At 35.5% G+C, this 17,790-nt stretch overlaps 1 protein-coding gene across 5 annotated transcripts in view; it reads right to left on the bottom strand.

Annotated features, from left to right (window-relative positions):
- The window catches only part of LOC136840163 (serine/threonine-protein kinase 11-interacting protein), a 71,786-nt gene that overhangs the window by 40,670 nt on the left and 13,326 nt on the right, over positions 1-17,790 (bottom strand). For 3 of the 5 annotated variants that reach the window (XM_067106613.1, XM_067106615.1, XM_067106616.1), the window contains exons 7-11: positions 15,535-15,728; positions 12,472-12,754; positions 10,971-11,015; positions 6,374-6,520; positions 2,871-2,982 (exon numbers count right to left, since the gene is read on the bottom strand). In XM_067106613.1, the coding sequence (XP_066962714.1) occupies positions 2,871-2,982; positions 6,374-6,520; positions 10,971-11,015; positions 12,472-12,754; positions 15,535-15,728 (781 nt within the window). The remainder of the gene's footprint in view (positions 1-2,870; positions 2,983-6,373; positions 6,521-10,970; positions 11,016-12,471; positions 12,755-15,534; positions 15,729-17,790) is intronic. The other 2 variants (XM_067106614.1, XM_067106617.1) reach the window with 1 other exon arrangement.

The raw sequence follows: 17,790 nt of genomic DNA, 5'->3' as shown, positions 1-17,790 counted from the left end.
AGGAAGTCTCTAATATACTGAACAGTATCTCCTACCAGAGGGACACCCCATCTGCAAAACCAATTGCAGAATATGGCCTGATAAACATAAGCTGAGGACCTCTGGAGGAAACCAAGCATCTCCCACAGTGTCCTATAGAGGGCACCGACAATGCCCATTGTTTTGACATTGGATATGAAATGACGACACTGCAGATATGAAGTTATGTTAGGTCTTTTTGTTTCAGTGTCATTTACTACTTTGCTGCTAGTGGAAGAAAATCATTCTTTACATTTCTGCCAGGGTTTCATTTTTTCATCTTGCTTAAATACACATTGGTCTTTTGAATAAATATTTGCACCACTGTTATTGAACTCTACCACAGCAGCTGCTTACTGCCCCTACTTGCTGGCAACTTACTAATGACCTGCAGCTCTGCCGTGTGGAAAACACCTCAGGCAGAGTCTGCAAAATTTGCATGGTGAGGGCACAGCCTGAGGACACAGCTCAACTGTGTGGATGTGGAATTATGAAAACTGGAATCTTACCACCCTGCCATTTTTCCTAATTTCTTCATTTTCCAGCCTCTTGTGTAGCAAAATCCTAATAATACACCTCAGCATTCTCATTTCTGTTCACTCCAGATTCTGATCCTCCTTCCTCCTTAATGGCAATGATACTGAACCATACATTATTACTGGTCTGATTACGGTACAAAGACCTTTATTTTCAGTTTACTTAGCAATCTTTTGTCATACCCTACCCCTGCCACATCCCTCAAATTTCCCTAAGCAGCTTGGGGTTCCCTGAAACTTAAAAGCCTTTTCACCACGTGAGGATGTAAGGACAACTCCATTCCCACTTGTGCATCTGCATCATTAGCTGGCAGAGGTGAAAGGAAACCATCCTCAACTTGCTTGCTGATGCTATGCAACCCTGGTCATGTTATCACTTTTCAAAACTACAGTGATCCATCATGGAATCAGCTAGCAGTGCTGCAAGTATTTCAGAGATTTTGATTTGAAGATGAAGGGTGTTGTCTGTTCACACGCCTGAAGCAGAGTTCTGGGGAACAAAGAGCACCCTGAGTGTTTGCATATTCACAAGTCACCACTCTAACCAAGAGTATCATACACTGATGACCTGTCACAAATGAACCCTCTGTCTGCACTCGCACGATTGCACCTAGTGTGAAAGTAGTGCTGACTTTTCTCCTGTTACCTGAAAGGAAAAGGGAGACAATGGATCATATGCATGCACAGAGAATGCAGTGTCAACCCTATCTATGGCAAACATCCCACCTGCAGGTTGGTGAATACCACCATCAGCCTTCAAAAAAGGAAGACTCTAACTCGAAGTCTGAAGGACTTCTGAGAGGGCTTTCCAAGACTTCTTATGAGAGGATGAAGGGGCAGGAGAGGATGAAGTAGAGGAAGAATCTTGACAACAATGAGAAGGAAGAAGACATGTGCTTGTGCTTCTGCACCTCATTCCATCCATAACAGCGAGGAGGAAGACAAAATGTGCTTGTGTTTGTACACCTTATTCCATACATGAGTCTTGTTCTCCTCTGCTAGCAGCAAAAGACATGGTTCAGGCAGGTAGCAGCATCAGTGTACAGCCTGTATTCGATACCATAGGGATGTCAGACATAGGAATGATGAACACTAAGGCTGGCTCAATGGTGTTCAGCTCCATAACAAGAACAGCAACAGGAACAGAGGATCCCTTAATAAACTATGTGGTTCAGGGATGCAGTAAAGATGGGCCACCCAGAATACTGTGAGAGGACTATATTTTCTTCAAGTTCTCCAGTGAAGCAGACATACCAGGAACAGCTCACAAGGCACAGCTAGGCAGTGACCAACCACAAGCATATGAAGCAGACTCGCCTGTAGAGAGCTTGGCACATGCACTTGGTCATCACTGTTGGAGAGTATGTGTCGGTCACCATCTTCATGTGCCTATTCCCCTTGGACCAAGCCACAAAAATACAAATACAAGAAAGAAAAGGCAGGGAGAGTGGGAGGGCAGTCCAGGGGAAAAGAGCAGAAAACATTTCGCAATGTCAAAAGCTGAGTATTCCACTCAAAAGATAACAAACAACTTCTGGCCTTGCTACGCTGCAAAGGAGACCAGCCAGTACACTCCCTGCAAGGAGAGTTAGGGCTACAAGACCTACCCCTGCAGTATGGACAAAATTGTTGGGAATCCATTAAAAAAGAAGATATAAAAGTGTCAACACCTTCACACTTTCACTATTCACAAATTTAGTTTTTCTCCACTGCAAAAACAAGCAACATACATACAGAAAGAAAATACTTTCGACCCAAGTCAGGCATAGTATACACAGACATCCAAATCCAACAGTGATTCGAGGAAAGTGTTGGTTGATGGCGGTTTCCAGCTTGTGCTACAGAACAATCATACATGGTGATGGTCCATATTTCCGTGCAAACAAAACTACTTATAATGCCTACATCAGGACTATGTCCATTTTTTATTTTCAAAACAAAAGTAAGCATATCATTTTGTATTTAAATATAAAAAATTATCCTGAATTTTCTACCTGCTTCACTTTTTTCTCATTTCTGAAAACACACCGTAATAAAGAATAATTTGTATTTCTCATAAGTGACAATGAAATCTAATGGAACTTTCATTTTCATATATCTAATGAATTTTAAAATTAGGAAACAATGTCTGGGCTCTTATTTTCTTTATAAATCTAAAGTGCCAAATTTACATGTGTAGTTACATGACCTTAAAGAGGTCAAATAATTTGGTTTCCTTACTTGTATTCATGATGCACTGGGTTGAATAACATTGTATCAATTTAGTAACTAAATACTATGATTTTTCCCATACTTGAAAAAACCCTCATATCTTACCTAATTTCGTCTTGGCACGTGAGAGTTGTGATGGCCTGAGCAACCGTGTCAGTATTCAGGGGCAGAAAAAGTGACCCAGTTGCTAAACTTGGTGGTGGTGGGTTAGGCACACCTGGGAACAGTAATGTTTTATGAACAAAAAACTGACTACCACTACAACTAAAAATGTGGTGAACAAAGCATGCTATCCAGAGCAGGCTACTCTGAAAAAGTATGAAAATTCACTGCTAAAATACCTCATCACTCTTATACCAACACAAATGCAAGGATGCTAGTCCACAAATAATAATATCAGCGTATGGCACTGATAAGGTCACTGGAACAGTTTCAAAATTGGTAACGCTGCCAAACCCCTGAGAACAAAACATTACTTGACAACTGCCACTGAATTAGACGAAATAACTCACTATGTTAGTGAAAAGTTTTGAATCTTAAAAATGCTTTTGTCACAAATCAAACAGATTTCTATTTATCCAAATCTAACAAGCTTACATTTAGTGACAAATATGACAGTTTCATCACAGAAAGCACAAAAGGTAAATAGAGTGACTGAGAAGGAATGAATTATAACTAGTTTAACTTAATGTCTTGGGTGAATATATGAGGGCAAACTCCTCATGAACATTTGGTTACTTTGTTTTCATTCCTAAGGAAAAATAAAATCCAGGGGAATGTCACAGAATTACACTATAGACCAAATACAGTAGCTCCTCACCTTATAAGATGCATTGGGGGTATAGCTTTCTGATAAAATAAAATCTATTAAAGTAAAAAGGTCTGTATAGACATCCTACACTTGAAAATTTAAATTTAAGGTATACCACAGCTAATAGTGATTCCATAAAATTTCAGTTATCAGTTAATTAGCGATTAACCTGCAAAATGCTTCACTTCTAGATAAAAACTCCCAAAAACCATCATAATAATGCATCAGATACATAAGAACTGATTGGCTGAGGCTCTGTAAGTTCAGGAGCTACTGCAAAAAAAATACAAACCTAAGATAGTTGTAATGAAATTTACTATAAACCAGGTACATCAATTTAATGCACATGAAAACAAAACCAACTTTCAAGTAAACTGACAGTTCAAAATAAGCATGCTACTCAGGTATTTGTCACATATGTCATCCTGTCTGCCCACATTTGTCACATATGTCATCCTGTCTGCCCACATAACAGTTTTAAAATTTACTGACTGATTTATGAAGTCTGGTCTGATAATCTGACAACATTTGGCTATTCAGTTCTTGAAAAATTTGTACATTATTTGAATCAAAATTCAAGCTATAAAGAACAACTTGAGACCACATCCTTTGGGTCAGACTTATGAGTCTAGAAGTCTAAAACAGAGGTCTGTTAAAACTACATTAAGATAATGTAAAAATAAAAATTTACCTATTTGATATCATACCATCAACTGCAAAAAATTTTATCTTTCAGTGAGAAATATACATTTGTGAAATACATAATGGCTGTGTTTCTCAGATTCAGCTGACTAATAACAGCATCTATGCTCTCCATCACTTAACCCTTTTGCACTGATGGTAGTTTTATAATTTTACATAATATGGTTTTACAAGGGAGACAAAATTAAATAACAATGGATTTTCCATAACTAGGAGTACAGTTTCTATATATAGCAAATAATCCATGGGAAAAGATATGTAGAAGTACTACACTTAATATGGAACTACTAAAATAAAAATACTACACTTAATGGAACTACTAAAATAAAAAGAGACTAAGGCTATTAGTACAGCATACTCTGTCAACAGTAACCACATACATAATAATCATTCTGACCTAAGATTTTCCCTTGAGAGAATTAAATGTAAAATTAATTCTCTTCATTCTTGTTTTGTGATCTTTCTGCCAAAATTCCCATTTAGTTTACATCCTTTTTCCAACATCTTCCGGGTTCTATTACTGGTCTTCATCCCGTTTACTTCTTACCTACTTTCAAAACACTCCTCACCATTTGCCATAGGTATAAACCACACCTACCCTTGAAATTTCATTGTTTTCCAGCCTCTCGACATCACAACTCTCCGAATTCCTCAGTTGTAGTATAATCTTTCCAATGCGTCAACCATTATACTTCAACAGGCTTTGTGCTGGAAGGCAGCCTTTGCATCCTAATGTATACTGATTCCAATAGCAGAGACCAACCTCCTTAATCCTTACTGGCCAGCCTATATACACATTAACAAAACCCCATGACTGGGCAACCTGAAGGTCTGCTAATTTTAAAAAAGAGCTCATCAATGGAAAGAGAAAGATATGCAAAGCCTCATGGTATAAAAAAAATTCTCAAATTTTCGGTACCTGCCACATGAAGTTGAAAGTGAACATTTCAACCATGAACCGGGCCTCTTTTCCAAGATATAAAAAAGCACTAATTTTAATGAGTTATACATGTCCTACCAAGTAATTTTCTGTACTTTATTTTGCAAAATTACAATTACATCTCACATAATATTTTAAAAGATAAGAACTCAAACCAGCAACTATTCCCAAATATAATTATGAACAAATATATATGAGATGTATTGGGAGACTATTCTCCCTGTATCCTGAGCCGAGGTGTGTGTTGCCATATGGTCATTCATGGCCCATTCAAGTGATTTGAACATTTTCCGACAACATTCATTCAAACATCATGGCCCGAAACAATAATCATATGATATGCCACAGTAGTTCTCTCATGCCACTAGTGCACGTCAAATGATGAACCACCATGAAAGGGTTAAACTTCAATGGTGGAACACTAGCAGACCAATCTGCTGAAGGGAGTATTTCTGACTCCACCAAATCCCAATCTGTTGCCGTTTTGACTCTTCAAGAAGCAGGGGTGCCCATCTGTTAGATTTTCAAATAAAGGGCATGTAGTCAAGCCACGAACAATGGATGCACATCAACTCAGCAGAGATAATCACAGTCATTTGGGTCTCCAAACATTTTGTTTGGAGACCATCTTGTCAAGCCATTTAGTCAAGGTCACAGCCAACTGCATTACCACCAATACATCAGGAAAGAACAATGACAGTCTCCAAGTCTTATGACAGTCGTGATCTTGACTTGGGTAGCATGACCAAACGGCTTAATTACAAACTTTCTGTGCCCCAGCTTAATTACAAACTTTCTGGGCCCTCCAACATTTTCACCAATCTCGCAGATTGAGGTTAGCATGGAAGAATGAGAATGCTGGAGTGCATTCTGAGCAAGAGCAGTGAGATCTTTTTTCTTTCAAGACTAATCAAATTGATATAACTGGAGTCTTGTTTGCATGGAATATGGCCATTCATCATTAATGTTTATGCTGAAAAATTAGTGTGATTGTGAAAACCAAGTTCTTCAGGCATGACAAAAAATATAAAAACACTACCACCCTTTTGATAATATAGAAAGTTAATGACATCTACAACTGCTATAAATAAAATTCTACACCATAATCAACTATTTGAAAAACACAGACTGCCTGAACATGGCAACTTATCATACCATCCAATAAAGACAAGGAATTTGATAAGGCATTTCCAGTACTAGGATCGGGGACAGGTTCTTCTTCTTTGAAATCCTTGTCAGGCTCAGCAATGGCAATCTGTCTGGTTCTCTTCTTGCGTAATTTTCGGCGTTGCTGTCCATTTGCTGTGAGAGAGGAAAAACTTTTGAGATATAACAAACCTTAAAGTGTAAATTATTTCCTTGGGACATCAAACAACACTTCAAAATAATGTCTGATAACACTAACTGTGCACAAGCTTCCAAACAAAGTAATGGCAAAAAAAAAAAAAAAAAAAAAAACTATATTCCATTCAAATCATTATTCAAAACTTACTGCTAACTTGTCAATTAGTTGCAAAAACAAACATGAGCACCTGGTAAATGCAAAATTCAAAAAAAGAAATTCAATACACTGTGAGTGAGAAAACAAAAGTTTATGTGAACTCTTAGCAAGACAGTCTTTTACTTTTACTTACAACTACAGTACTATACAAGGTATATACATTTTTGAACACTACCATTTTGAAGAGATGAAGATTATCTACATAATTCCCATCAATGGCAAAAGATAAAAACTAAATTTATTCACTCAAACATTCACCTCTTCCACAGCCATAGCTCTCAAATTCAAGCTTCAAGAAAAAAATTTAATTTCCCTTTATAAACTTTAAAATGAATACCATCTATGTAAGTATACATACAATCAAATCTTATAAATACAAAGGTAATTTTAACCAGTTTCCATGAAAAAGTCATAGCTATGACTTTATTCAAGCAGTAAATTCAATTGATGTAACTCTTGAGACATGATGTTTTTACAATAAAACATATTTATACAAATCAAATAATCAGAAAGAGTCTTCATCCTCCCCCACAATGGACCCAGTCACACCAGCTTGAGTTAAAATCAGAAGAGTCATTACCATGCATGCCCAGCTCACACGCCACTGATCACGAGCCAACAGTTCTCACTACTCTATGCCAACCCCAGTCTTGAAAAATATTGTTTGTTATACAAACCCATTAATCACAATTAGCCTGAACTGCAAATTGGGAAAGGAGAATAAAGCAGCTGGGCCTCTGCAGAGAAATAGCAGATCCAGACACCAAAGTCCAATCCCCATGGATAATTAATACTGGAGCTGATGAAACCTCGTCGACAGCAGAAACAACAGGTATCACAGATAAGTAGATGGATGACCCAGTGAGGCAAAAACTCCTTGGGCAAAAAAAACAGAGGCTGTCTAAACTGGAGAATGCCTATGTCAAAAGTGCCCATCCTCAAAGCACTGGGAGGAGGTATAAAGGAGGTGGAAGCTTCATCTGTGCAAATTCACAAATTACTAATCATCACAGTCTCAGCCAATGAAATGAATCCAATGACTCGCCAGTAGATGAAGCAGATTGTTGCAAATGAGTGTTCTGCTGGCATATTTCTACCAATGAATAGAGGAGCAATCCTTACACAACTTTCAAGTCAGTTCAGGTAAACAGCTGGCTCCTACACAAAAGGCAGTGTAAACTGGGGAGGTATAACAAACATATGACTCTACCTTAATAAGTACTTAGAGGCATAATGAATGCAATACAGTACTGCAGTTAGACTCAATACTATATATGCTAACTGTCAAGTGCACTCAAGAATGCAAAACATGTAATTAGCTGAGACAGAAGAGGGAACTAAAGTTACTGTGGCAGGAGCAAACAGGAAATAAGCCAAAAAACAAACATTACTGAGCAGATGTAAACCACTGATATGAGTAGGGCAATGTTAAAAGTTACCTAACAGCTCATTGCACTTGGCAAGGACAATCCTCAGAATTGAGGTAATACAAAAGCCAACAGCTGAAGATCACTCTTTACTGAAATTCAAAGAACATAAAAACAGTGTAAACTGGCAGCAGGCTACTCACTTCTCCAACTAAAAGGTAACAAAGGCAAAATAACTTGCAAAACATCAGGCCATCACATTAGGAAAATGTGGAGAGATGAAAATGTACTAATAATGATGGTCTATGCAAGGTTCAAAACAAACAAAAATATAAAAAACAAAATTTTAAACACAATTTTATTAATGAATGCAATATGCGGCCTCCGAGACTGCGGAAAAAGTTTTTTCAAAAATCAACAGTTTTTAAGATTAAGAGTTCATTTTGGCATTTTTTTAAGTTTAGTATGCAACCATCAGAAATGAAAAAATATCATTATCATATATAAATATTGGAATATATGACAGCAAAAAAAACATGTAATTAGCTGAGACAGAAGCTAAGGAAGTTAATTTTTTTAGTTGTATTATACTAAATTTACTGTGGTATATAACAAATTTTAAAAGGATTCAAAAACACAGGAAAATATTATCACAAATAAATAAGTAAAAATTTTTTTTTTTTTTTTCAAAAATTCATCAAAAACAAACACTTCCCTGTTTTACTGATTGAAGACTGTAAACCACTGAAATGAGTTAGGGCAATGTTCAAAAGTCACCATGAGTTATTTTTGTTGTAAAAGCTCATATAAAACTTTGTGTAACGACTTGAGAGACGAAAAGAATTTCTGAGAGGGACAATCACCATAATTGTGCCAGAATCAAAATGAAGGTAAACATGAATTAGTTTTATACAAAATTTCGGTCCAAGGTTGAAACAGTTATCGTGATTTATGTGAAAATATTTCGAAACTGATAAAAGCTCAACCATGAGCTAATTTCTGTTGTATTCTACTGCACACATTTTCTTTATGTAACGACTAATTAAAACGATGCAAACAAAAGAACATAAAACAGAAGCGTAAGGGAAAAATTTTTTTCAGAAATTCACCAGCTAGAGACTTCCAGTTTGTTTGCACTGATTGAATATTACTAGAATGTAAGAGTTTTAGCTTATAATTGCAACACAAGATGATTTATTGAAAATATTTCAAAACTGATAAAGCTACAACCATGAGTTATTTTCTTTTTGGCATATATAAAACGACTAATATAAAACAGGCAAACATTACGACAAGGATGAAGAATGTGGACGTAAGAAAAAGTTTTTCAAAAATTCACCATAAATCAAATATTGTGCTAGAGACTTCCAATTGGTTGCAAAATGAAGGTAAATGATTGAATATTACTAGAATGTAAGAGTTTTAGCAAATTGCGTTTTTGACCAAGTCAAAGTTATTGAAGGTTGAAATTTTGGCAGTTATCGTGATTTATACAAATATTTCAAAACTTTACAAATGAGTTATTTTCTGTTGTATTGTACATGAAATTGCGCATTTTCATATATAAAACTTTATTTTTAGCTAATATAAAACAGTGCAAAAATTACGACAAAATGACGAAAAATTTCTGAAACAAGTTACATGGGCAGAAAAAAAGTTTTTTCAAAATTCACCATAAATCGAAATTTGTTAGAGACTTCCAATTTGTTGCAAAATGAAGGTACATGATTGAATATTACTAGAATGTAAGAGTTTTAGTTTACAATTTGCGTTTTCGACCATTTCGGTCGAGTCAAAGTTGACCGGTTGAAATTTTTATGGAAGCGTTTACTCCCTTTCGGCATTCAACAGACAATTTTATGAAAACACCCAACAGCGTTTAAGGGTTAAAATACACTAAAAAAAGATGGGCACCAAACATGGAAAAGAAGTGCTACAAGAAAAAAAAATATCTTTTTTTTTATTTCTTGTAGCATATTCCTTCCATGTTTGGTGACAATTTTATTTTGTAGACATGATTAATTGTAAGAAAATCTGGTTTTTTGTCTCAAAAGGTTTTTCACTTTTAGTGCCTTTAATAAAAGCTTGTTTTAGAACTTTTGAGATTTTTATTTTATACTTTTAGTTTTGACAGAAACTGTAAACGATGTATGATTGTAGCTAATGAAACTGATACTAACAAGCCAAAGAAGTTTTGAAAAATCCGAAGAGTTTCTTACAAATCCTGAGATACTGAGAGATGTCACTGTTGGGTCACTAGAGGTCACTGTTGACCTACTGATCATGTAAGGTTGTATTGTCACCAGGATTGAGTAGCCATGCAAAATTTCAAGTCCACTGGATGAAGGGAACAGTTTGAAAATTTAGTTACAAGATTTGAGGACAGACAGACAGCCGCAGAAGTCAAGTTAAATAAAAGCATGTAAAAACAGCAATATGTACTTCTTGGTCCTAGGACCAACACAGCCCTTCTTGACAGAAGCAAGGTGCACAGATGAATGGATAAGCATTGCATCTTGGACCCTGTGGATTTGGAGGCACTGGATCTTTCTTTGCAAACTTTCAAGTGGGTGTCTGAGGATGTGTTTCACACAGTTATGGTCATTTATAGTTTATGGGTCTATGAGGTTTCAATGAAAACCCAAAAAATATTACACTTCTGTATAAAATAAGACAAATATAAAAAAATATTACACCTCTGTGCAAATACGAAAAGGATCAAGCTCTCCTCACTAGTGGTGTTTTATAACATCCAGTAAGAAAATTCAAAAGTCAATCATGCAGTGAAAAGAACAAAAAGCAGAATTCATGCCAATTCAAAGCCATTCTTTAGTGCCTCTGAAAAAAGTTAGTGCAAATGGAAATTTAAACCTTCAAGACTTACTCCACACTTTCATTAAGGCAGCTTGGTCACATGCAAAAGAAGAACCTGTAGAAAATGAGAGAGATGCAACACAGCTTTTCCCTTAACATAAAGAAAAATGATGGAGATAATTATCAGAGTAATATAAACATGCCTTTTGGTAAAAAAAAAAAAAATCTCAAAAGCTGGAATGTGAATCTGCTTTAACTTTATGACAAGCACGAAGTTTAATTAACAAATTACAACACCAAATAGAAAGAAAGGCTAAGAACATTTTTAAGACATTTTGAGAACAGGGCATGCAAATGAATGACTGATATTATCATTCCTTTTCCTTACAGGGACCCACAGTTAATCCTTACAAAGTAAAATTTTCACCTTACTAGTGAATTTTTATGAAATCAATTTTTATAACTTGATCCAGATATGGATATTCATTGAAACAGGCCTAAAAGGACATTAATGCACCTCAGCAGATTATAGCCTCAACGTACAAGCTGAAAAATGTTTGCACAACAATAGATTTTGCATTATACAGTACTACTGTATGGCAATACAAAGAAAACCCTACCTTAACTCAGTGTTAATTCTCCAATGGAACTAATTTTTCACAGACCCTGTCAAAATTTCATGGCTATTCATATTAACTGACAAAATCTAGTTTTCTTCTTATCTATCGTTCTGTTATTTTTTGTAAGTTTAGCATTTTTTTTCTTAAAACCAGCCGGGGCAAGCAAACAGAAACTACTACTAATAACAAGAGCCTATTCTTTTGCCTATGTGATCTCCAAACTGCAAATTTTTCATGTAACCTTCACAAAATGTCACAAATTATAAATGGCCAAATATATCTACTTCATAATAGCAGAGACTGAACCCCACAATTCAGAAGTCACAACCTAATGAACATCTATTTTAAAATTACTGTACAAAGCAGCTAGTATCATCAAAAATTACAATAAGAAAACTGAACAGATGAAGGTAACAAAACCACAAGTTCAAAGAACTACTTATAAATCACAGACAATTTGGAAACATCCTGCTTCCTCTAACACTGAAGAGAAATGTCTTAAAACTGTCTGGAAATTATATATTCTTCAAAACTGTGATTCCATTATGTTCATCACAATTCAATACTACACTTATGACTACAGATAAATGTACTGTTTAATAAAAAGAATACAATCTTTTGCAAAATTGTTTAAGAAATTTATCCAACAAATGAGAACAAGAGGACAAAATATAACTGACATGCCAATAATCAAAACTGGAATTTTAATACAGCAGCATATGCAGATGAACAAGCACAAGGTCAGAAACTGACTAAAAATGTAGAGGCTTTTAATAAAATATTCTTGAATATCGTAGAGGCTGCTTATAAAATATTCTTGAATATCATGTCTAAAATATGGGAAGTTTCAGACTTATGAAAAATATATGTAAACAAAGGAAAAAATTTATGCAATGCCAAAAATACCACTCCCAAGTTTAATATAAACACCTATATGTATATAATACACACCTGGACCAGTACTTTTCACTGATGAAGACAGAGGCTCCTGGCTTAAGCTGGGTGGCTGTGATGGAACATTCAGGTCTTGCATAGAATCTTCTTCTTGACTAGGTTCAATAAGAGGCTGGGAAGGAATATCTGGTACAGTCAAGAAGTTAACAGGAGAGCAGAAAGGAGAGAATGAAGACAGTGATGATATCAGCTCTGGAGAATAGCTGGAAGATCCTGACATTGACATTAGGCCTACCATGTCTTCTTCTTGTGTTGTGATTGGTACACCATCAACACAGATCTGTAGAAAAATGTTTCACTTATAATCTTCATCATATGTAAACATCTTGAACTGTTGATGAAACAAATATCTACTGAAATACTATATCTTATATTACAGTCTTTATTAACTTTCAAACTACAACCCGAACTAGACATCATCAAGAATTGAAAGCTTAATTAATTCTAATACACAATACAATCATTTTGTTCATAAAGCTGGTACAAGCGATCTGTTTTTCAATGGCAAAAACAATGTTCTTCACAAGTTTTTCTACAATAGACAGTCACAGATAGCCATACTTTGTGAGAAATGGATTTGGCTGCACTAGCTTGAAATATATTGAAAGAAGAAAGCCCAACTTCATATGCATACGCCTGGCCCCAGTGTCTTGCAAGACAACACTTTTCCCACTCCTCTGTGCCAACCTCCATTTGGAAAAGTAAGGTGAAGGAAGGAAGGCACTAAGATGCTTAATGAGTTTGTACAAAAACATTTTTACTGCAAAAATATCAGTCTTTCATATGAATCCATTAATCACATACAGATGGCACTGCAATTCAGGAGGGGAAGATGAAGTAAACAAGGCTGTGAAGAGAATAGAACAACCAGATGCAGGAGGTCCAATCCCATGTAAACAATGGACACCGAAGCCAGGTACAACCTCCAAAATAAAGGATCTTCTACACTCAAAATCATAAGAAGCAAAAAGGCAGGTACTTCAAGAAACACACTCCTGAATAACCTAAAAGTATGAGGGATGAAGTCATTATAAGGATGAGGATGAATAAGACAGATCTCTCTCAACCAGTAGTACATGGCATACAACGACAATGGTCCCACCAAAAAAAACAAGAGATTTATTGGTTATAGAACACTTGAAATCTTATGTTAAAGTACTCTGACAACCCCAATGTTCCTGCAATAAGAATAAAAGAGCTCCATGTTATATTTAAAGCCCAGGAGAAGAAAAACAATCAAATCTTGTGAATTTTGATCATTATTTGCAAGAGGATTAAGCCACATCTGATTCAAAGTGGTTAAATGAAGACCATGAAGTAAGCCTACCAAAAACACAAAAAGGTTAGAAATGTTTCTATTACAGTATTCCTGAAATCTAACCAAAGCTAGAGGACCACTTAAGAATGATAATCTGGTACACTAACAACTTAGCTATCACAGTTCTTGTCTGAGGCAGGCTGATTTCCTGTACTATTGACATAACAGGCATCTTTAGTTTGACTAGGTTTAGTTTTTGTCCTTAGTCTACATATATTTAACCATTAGGCATGGCTAACACTAGAAGGTCACTTGCACTCCTGAGATTGTACTTTTAGCTTCAAACATCTCTCAATTTTTCTTTATATCTATGATACAACTTTGACTTAGAAGACCATATTAGACTCCTTTGTTTAACTCTCTAACACACTGTTATCACTTTTGCTCACAACAACCTCAAGGGGCAAGGATGGCCATTCTTCAAGTCATCTTCACTTTCAAGGAAACTGCATTAGTTCAAAGTTTTTACTAATGTAACAAGAACTTTCCTGCAAGATGTGGCTTCTTTGGAAAATGCTCCATGGAACTGTAAGTTTGAAGCCTTCACCTTTTCTTACAGAAACTCTTTCTGTAGCTCTTAAGTGGTATCTCCTCTTTCATATCATGGTTCCTAAGTCCATTACTACCACATTTGTCCACTGATTAGAATCAGATGGCAGAATAAAATCTAGTACTTTACACCCTTCCGGATGTTTGCCAAGAGGTTTTGTTGTCAATTCTAAAAGACAACTTCCTGAATAACTGTTCAAAATTTTCTATGGCACTAAGAGTTAGAGAATTTCCCAGTTATTTTCTAATACATTTTTCATGAAAAGCATTTGAATCCCAGCAGATATCACCTTCACATGGATTACATGCTTTGGAGGAACTGGAACCACTGAACTCTGCTTATTTAGTTAATGACTGTTTGCGCTTGCCTTTTGGCCTTGCCTAAATGCAGTACAGACTTTTGGACCCTCAGATGCTTGAAAAGCTAACAAGCAATCACAAATTAGTGTTTCCCTGTAAGGAAAATGCCTCAAGGTTGCCCTACATGAGAACTTAGGTTGCACAATAGTCAATATTCCCTTCTCCATACAACCTGATTTTTAATACTCTTTGATTTAGCCCTACATCATCATTTTCTGCTAATTACATTTCTTTTAAACATAAAGAAAAAAAAACTGAGCTCAAAAAATTCATCAGAGGTAAGGAATAAAATAAAAAAAAATTCAAAATGCATTCAGATAATACTGGATGAGGAAAATGTTTACAATGGCAAATTGCTTTTCTTCTTCTCTCATTCTTAATACCTTTAATTAGAGTAATGTTTTCCTATTTTATCTGATAGGAAAGAAGTATGAAATACATTATTGCTCTCTCTTTGTTTCTGTTAAGGAATATAAGTGCAGTACCTTGTATACCTTTTATAGTCTTTTGGTTCTACAAAAAATATTTTATTCAGGGGTATACTGAAAGATTCTTTCATGCTTTCAGCATAATAATGGGTTCTTCTGAACAATGAAGGTATTTTTAGTGATACTGACATTACCCTTTGGTTGTAGAAATTTTTAGCAACATTAAAAAAAATTTGATATCAGCACTGAGGCTTGGAATCTACACTCTTAGAAAAATAAAGTTGATTGCATCTGCAAATACTACTTATTCTGACCTACTGTATAAGATACATAAGATACAAATAAATACTGTATGTAAATGCTACGGTACACACTCTTCAACGAGTAATAAAATACATGTTATACCTTATGATTAGAAGTTGCAGGGTTGAGCTGTTTGATCAAATGCATTCGGTAATTCTGATTAAACGTAACAGGATTACCATCCAGTCTAAGTACCCGTAAATGAGGTAAGGCACCAAGAGGTGACAGTACACCTTGCAATGAAAGGACATTGTCTCGCAAGTCTAGTTCCTCTAGGTTGTTTGTATTCTGCAAACCTGTGAAAACAAAAGTTTTTAATATTTCAAGAACAAAACAACTACCACTACATTTTTAATAAAAAATAAACATGAAATACAAACTTGAAAAGATATTTTATCAAGATCTCCATAAAGTTTCCCAGTAATTAATAGTTTATCAAATTTAAATACAACCTTTTCTGACAGCCTTTATATGGCCTTATGGGGTAGTTGCAACAAACTACTGAGTCACATATGAAGATTCTTATATGGCATGCCCAAAACAGCTTCTTTTTGCCAAATATAATAAAGTTAAGTTAGACAGCTAAGTGAGGAAAGACCATGGGGTAGTTGAACAGTTAGAAGCAGAATGCAATGCAGTTATGGCCAAAGGGATGATGCAAAGATTATTAACACCGATGATAGTAAAGAAAATGAATTAGTAATTAGAAAATCTGGTTACTGCACTACATAAACGACTCACAATTCATACATAAGTAGTAGATATCAATCTAGCTTCAAATGGGTTACTGTATACTGTACATATAATTCCTGCTCATTCCTCCAGCAAATTTAGATACCTGCTCATTCCTCCAGCAAATTTAGATACTAAATAACAACACCATCAATAGAAACTTACATTAACAAGAAACAAGAGAGGAAAGTGAGAGCATCACACTTTAAGCACGTTGATGTAACTTTGCACCCTACAAGTCGTTCCATACTAAAGAAAATGAATACAAACCCTCCCTTCAAAATATGTTTATTCATAACCTCCTAATAACAAACCCACCCTGTTTTTTTTTATTTCCATTTACAGGCAGTCCCCAGGTTACAGCAGCTCCAACTTACAGTGTTCCAATCTTATGGCGCTTTTTCAAATATATTCATAAAAAAAGCAGTTCTGGGTTACGGCTGATGTTCCGAAGTCATGGCCCCATAACTAGGATTACGGTGCAGTAAGCACTGTAACTAGGATTCTGAGCAGCACAGCTGTAGGGGCTATAACAAGGTGAGAAAACTGGTTTAGGGAGGTTAGCCTAGCCACCAGGAGGGTTCACTATAAGGAGGTCTCTCCTTTAAGGAGTGGAGAAAACCAGTTTATTACCAGGGTAAAGCTTAAAAACCTATTTCTTTCCCCATGCTTACATAAGTCTCTCTCTCTCTCTCATTTTTATAAATTTTTATTACGGTGTTCTGAGTTACTGCATTTTCCAACTTTCAGCACACCGCTGGAACGGAACCCCCGCCATAACCTGGGGACTGCCTGTTAAAGTCTAGTTAATGAAAAATACATTTTTATTAACTGACTAGCAACTTAAAGAAACTTTATGTCCATTAAATTTCTCATTCCAAATCTTACTATTAATCTCTGGCACCACCATTCAATTAGCTCACTATGCATGTTTTATGATTGTTCATATTTCTGACTATCCTTTGCATTACATCTTCCAAAACTACAATCCATCACCTTTTCTTGTCTTTTATGAAATTAAATACTATACAGTTAAACTACACAATTATTAATATGACCCTTCGCACATCACTGAAAACAATTACAGTGTAAGTTAGTGAGCTGGTTGAACCACTCAATAAACATTAATAACAAGAAAAAGGAAAAAGGTTTATGGGAATTATTTGTTGGCTGTTTTATTTAAATTTTCCTTAAGGAATCAAGCAGCTTTAATGTTTTTCCTCTATTAGAGAATGAAAACAATGTACAAATAAGCATAGAGTATGTTTCATTAAAAATCTTGGCTTCTTGTAGATATCCCATACAGCATCCCATAAAATTACCTACATCTACACGGAACTTTAAAAATTCTTACCATATGAATGTTATTTACTCCTCAACAGTGTCAACAGAAATATGACCAAGACAGTGGAAACACTGGGTACTGGCTCCATCCAAAAAAAATTACGGGTTACTCTTGTATGAACAATTCTAAGGTTATCAGACTGGTTACAAATTTTCTGTTCAGGTTATAGCCAGATCCCCAAAGCCTATTTCTTTCTGAATCAATATTTTGTATTTTTTAGTAGGGGTTATGATCACCACTGTTGCATCTAATCAAAATGTAAGTTTTAATGACCCTTCCCA

Source organism: Macrobrachium rosenbergii, chromosome 7 (assembly GCF_040412425.1).
Source record: "Macrobrachium rosenbergii isolate ZJJX-2024 chromosome 7, ASM4041242v1, whole genome shotgun sequence".
In the NCBI taxonomy this organism is placed as follows: domain Eukaryota; kingdom Metazoa; phylum Arthropoda; class Malacostraca; order Decapoda; family Palaemonidae; genus Macrobrachium; species Macrobrachium rosenbergii.
This window is presented reverse-complemented; position numbering and strand designations above follow the sequence as displayed.